General features: G+C 42.2%; 1 protein-coding gene across 1 annotated transcript in view; it reads right to left on the bottom strand.

Annotated features, from left to right (window-relative positions):
* Positions 1-5,000, bottom strand: part of si:dkey-219c3.2 (transcription initiation factor TFIID subunit 4) — a 40,249-nt gene that overhangs the window by 33,282 nt on the left and 1,967 nt on the right. The window contains exons 2-7 of the mRNA XM_027135376.2: positions 4,443-4,603; positions 3,787-3,867; positions 3,526-3,687; positions 3,138-3,260; positions 2,393-2,482; positions 95-274 (exon numbers count right to left, since the gene is read on the bottom strand). Of these exons, the coding sequence (XP_026991177.2) occupies positions 95-274; positions 2,393-2,482; positions 3,138-3,260; positions 3,526-3,687; positions 3,787-3,867; positions 4,443-4,603 (797 nt within the window). The remainder of the gene's footprint in view (positions 1-94; positions 275-2,392; positions 2,483-3,137; positions 3,261-3,525; positions 3,688-3,786; positions 3,868-4,442; positions 4,604-5,000) is intronic.

Here is a 5,000-nt window from a genome sequence, read left to right as displayed (position 1 = left end):
CTTAAGCAGAGAAAAAAAAGGTGAAAGTCGCTAGGTGATCGTAGTGAATTGTTTGCTCTCATCCAATTACTTTAACAATGTTTCTGGACAGTACCATCAGGGCAGCTTGGTCCTGCGAGACGGCGGGGCGGACAGCAGGCACCGTGGTGACGATGGAGCGTGGGGGCGGAGCCTTGATGGCGCTCACGGTCAGTGGGCTGGAGGGGGTTTGAGCGAGCTGGGTCAGAGACTGCTGCGAGTTCAACAGCGTCAACCGCAGAGCAGGCAGGCTTTTCTGTGCACACACAAACAACAACATTTAACACAAGATGGTCCTCTTACTACTCACTACTACATCGGTGAAGGTTAAATTAAACATCCCCGTCGGCACTGCTCTCTCAGGTGTGTATTAGCGTCTGCTCAAATGGCCCGGTGTGCTGCTGTCTAAACACCATCTGTGATTCGATCCCCATGTGCAAGTGTGTGTGTGTGTGTGTGTGTGTGGGGGGGGGGGGGGGGGGGGGGACTTGGATAAAGTGATCAGCTCGATGATATGAGGACCGTACAGCATGATGACTAAAGCAAGTGCAGTTAGATGTTCAATCACAATCTCCACTGAATACTTCTAGTGGACTGGAATAAAGAAAAAAACACCTCAAACACCTCAGGCTGAATTCAATATTTTATAACAATCAGTTTTTATCCAATCAGGAAACTCACGGCTGTTCTTTTATTCAAGCAGAATTTATTCCAAACGTGTGTTAAGCAGAATTTAAAGCAGGAAGCAGCTTGAGCGCACCGTGAACTCGCACCCGAATATAATGCTAACTTAGTTACTAATTTATGCCAGGTGAGTTGTCCAGTACTATTTTACTTTCTTTTTGTCTTTTTATTTAAATCAGCTACAAGTCTTATGTTTATTTAATGCACTCATTCGAATAAACAGCTAAACAGAAAGAAATTATTTAACAAAGAACAAAAATATTTTGCTATTATTGAGATCTTTTCAGCAAGGACAGGATGTTTATTTAACAGTAATGGAAGGATTCGTTATGAAGTGTAACAACTGTTTATAACATCTATAACAGTCAATTAATACATCATTCAATGGAACTTCAAACTAAAAGTAGTAGGAGTTTTTGGTCATTAATGGCTATAAACTGTAAGGCTTCATAGCTGATAGCAAATCTTCAAAAATCTGAGATTTGTTTCTTACAGAATTTGCATTGGGCTTTCGGTGTCTTTGTCCTTGTGATAACCACAGACTGAACTTTTACTTTCATTTTATAAACCTATTCTCGCAGCCTTTATGTCCTGTGCTGGTAAAATTCGCAGCAAACTCAGCTAAACAGAGCTCTTTGAGAACACAACAGGATTGCACGCAGACTGCACTATATTCATAACAGTCATACTTCGTGTTCTGCCATTCATTCATGTTCACACATGACAGTTTGGTTCTACTTTAATGACACACACAGAGAGATCAAGCATTTTCCTGTGTAAGGTTGTGTCTGCTGAATTTATAAAACTCTGATGTGGTTTCATTTAAGGCATTCATGATGTTGCTTCATATGAGACGTCCTACAAGAGCCAACAATTCACACACCGACAGACTAAGGAGCAGCTTTTTTCCCCCCGAAAGCAGTAGCTGCCATCACCCCGTCACCTCCCTGCAGATCAAAAACACTTCCACATCCAATGCTTTGCTGTTACTCCTTCCCTCTACACCACTAAAGGACCTTATCTACTACTCCCTAGGACAATTAACACTAAATCTACAAGTCATTACACTTATGTGAAATCATGTATTTTTTACAGTGTACTCTATTTATACTCAATCCTCTTTTTTTTTTTTTAAACTTCTAACTTAAATTTATTCATCATTTTATGTTTATATGCCTCTGTTGCTGCCTGAGAGTCGGCAACTAAATTTCGTTGTATTGTATACAAAGTCGTGGCCTAACGGTTAGAGTTTGACTCCTAATAAGGTTGTGGGTTCGAGTCTTGGGCCGGCAGTAACACAACTGAGGTGCCCTTGAGCAAGGCACCAAACCCCCCCCCCCCCCCAACTGCGCCCCGGGTGCCGCAGTGTAAATGGCTGCCCACTGATCTGGGTGTGTGTGTTCACTGCTGTGTGTGTGCACTTTGGATGGGTTAAATGCAGGGAACGAGTTCTGAGTACGGGCCACCATACTTAGCTGTATGCACGTCACTTTCGCTTTCACTTTCCAATAACAAAGTACCTTAACTTACCTATAAGGCAAAACAAAGAAAGAAAGAAAAAAATCAACTCTTCTCTCATTATCTGTAAGTCTGTTGTTTATCAGAGAGTAAAGAGACACGACTACAGGCCTCCGGGTCTATTTTCTTTAATGCCACAACTGTGGAGGAAGAGACAGTGAAAGGACGCTACCTTCAGAAAGGGGATGAGGTAGGGCTGGGGAGACGACTTCAGCTCCGTCTGCAGACGATTTGTAAATTCCTCTGGCTCGATTTTGGCATCCTGTACAGAAATAAACCCAGTGTTTCATCAGATGAGGATTACTATACATCCTACATGATGACCGTAACTGTTGTGGGTGAGAGCTGTACAGAAAGCACAGATCTCCAGTACAGAACTCAACAGAAAGATACATAAACGAGTGATTTAAGAGAAATTAGAAGTGTACAGCACCATAACAGAGAATTTCCCAAAACACTAACTGGGTAGAAATAACAGGAGCTTGTTTGTGGTGCACCAGTCATCCTGCGTTAATGTGAATCTTATTGTTGTTAAGTAAAAAGCTGGTTTTGCACATTTGTCTCAGGACAGAACGTCAATTGCAATCTTATATGTTTCTCAAATCCCAGTTACCGGGAAATTATTGGTGTGTCCACCAGCGCTTGTCTATAAACTGATTAAAAAAAGACCTTTTTAATGCTGTATATTTGTACTAGAGAGGACGATGAAGGTACGATGGCTGCTGTGCAGTGTGATGTAATGACACACAGTCAACTTCCCCTAACACATTGCTCACACGCTCCTCCACTCTCATATTTATCTTAGCACTATGTGTACTTCTGGTCAGAAGCTAATTGTATTTCATTGACTTTATATCCGTCGACCGCACGATCATAATCAAGTGGAATCTGATCTGAGCCCCAGCGATGCTACTCACCAGCAGGTCCTGCACAAGCGCCTTCACGTTCTTTGAAGTTTCCGGCAAGGGGGAATTATGGGATGCCAGTTTGATCAACGTTGCTAAGAAATTCTTGCACTTCTTCACATTCTCTTGCATTTCCTGAAACATGTTATGGAGAATTAGTACATCAGATCACCTGGAAGCACTCCAACAAAAATACACATCGGAAAAACGGATTGGTTTGATCCTGTATAAAGGATCCTGGAAGCTTCTGTGCCATCTTCTATAAGAGATTATAATATTAAGTACCAGAGATTGGGCAAAAGGGTGAATTTCTGCCAAGTTGAAAATTAAAATATTTTTTAAAAGGTGTTAAGAGAAACTTGGACTCTTCCAAAAAAAAAAAAAAGGTCATAAAGGCTACCTGAGAGAGGCCGGTGATTCCCGTAGAGGGCGCGGCAGGTGCCGGGACTGCGGCTGCCGGTTTCAGGAGCGTCTGATTCGGAGCTTGAACACGAGCTCCGGTTGTGATCACAGTGGGGCCGCTGGGCTTCGGAGCAGTGCTCGCTGTCACTAATGGTGTCTTCTAACAAAACAACACAAACCACACACACATAATATTGCAGTGTACCAAACATCCCATATAAACCTGACAAAGTTCCATGCAGTTGAAGAGGACATGTACCTGTAGAGCAGGGCTGGCTGCCTGGACCACTTTAGCCTGTGCAGGCGGAATCGGTCGGATGGTTTGGGTTGTCCCTGGCGACTACAAAGCGAGAGTTTAAATTTAAAAACACAATCCTGAGAGCTGAGAGAATGTGGGCCGTTACTGCATGTGATCACAACACTGTGGCTTAGTATCCTTTTGTGTACACATTTTGTACTTGGTATATTTAGCTAGAAAATCAGTCCCTACAGGATTTCACAGAGTTTCTTTGCGTGATTGCTAAGGCCAAAAATGCTTGCTTTTGCAGAAATCTCTACCCATGAATTACTTTCTGTGATGTTTACTATGATGTACTCATGTTTGGCACATGAAGCAAAGAGGGCTTTGGTTGACTACAAGTTGCGATGACATCACATGACATCTCTTGGCCCAAGTATGCAGGAAACCTGCAGTAATTCTGAAATAACAAGCTCTTCAGGAGATCTCAATACATTAAAACCCTGTAGGATGAAAAAATACGCATGCAGATTACCTTTAAAGCTTTACTGAATCACAATGAATCACAGTTCATTATGTGATTCAGTGTTTCCAAATGAAAGGTACATGTAAACATAAGAGAAAAGGCAAAAGGTACCAAGTTTAGCATCAATTTTGCTGAGAGAGTTTTCACATACTTGCTGCAGAGGTGTGGTGACTCGGATGGTGGTTCCGGTGGTCGTCGCCGAAGGCGTCGGAGACAGTGTCGCTTTCGTTTGATTCTGAGCCTTCGCTTGGGCCAGAACCTGCTGAGGAACCAGCACCAGCTGGCCCGCTTCGGTCCGAACAAGCACCATTCCTACAGCACAGACGATACACCATCAAAACTTTCACAAAATAAACATGAAGCAGGAACATGACTCTGCGGCATTGAGGATCATTTAACACAAACCTAAGATACGCACTCGTATTATTCCGTCCATACTGAATCAGCTGCTATTTTAGAATATAAATCAGTCCCTTATGTTCTCTAACGTAATACTGTAGCGACAGAAAGCTCACTGATTCAGACTATCATTTCGAATTCATAACCTTCAGGTATGAATCTGAACTCAATGTCTGACCAATTGTAACTCTGCATTAATAATATGAACAGCAATATTAACTATTTTCTATTATTTCAATCTTCTTGTTTTGCTTCTATAACCAACGGTTTATTGACAAGTAAAAGTTCTGTTCAAATAAGAGTGTAGTTC

This window comes from Tachysurus fulvidraco, chromosome 17 (assembly GCF_022655615.1).
Source record: "Tachysurus fulvidraco isolate hzauxx_2018 chromosome 17, HZAU_PFXX_2.0, whole genome shotgun sequence".
Lineage (NCBI taxonomy): Eukaryota > Metazoa > Chordata > Actinopteri > Siluriformes > Bagridae > Tachysurus > Tachysurus fulvidraco.
The sequence above is the reverse complement of the archived record's forward strand: the minus strand, read 5'-3'. Positions and strand labels throughout refer to the sequence as shown.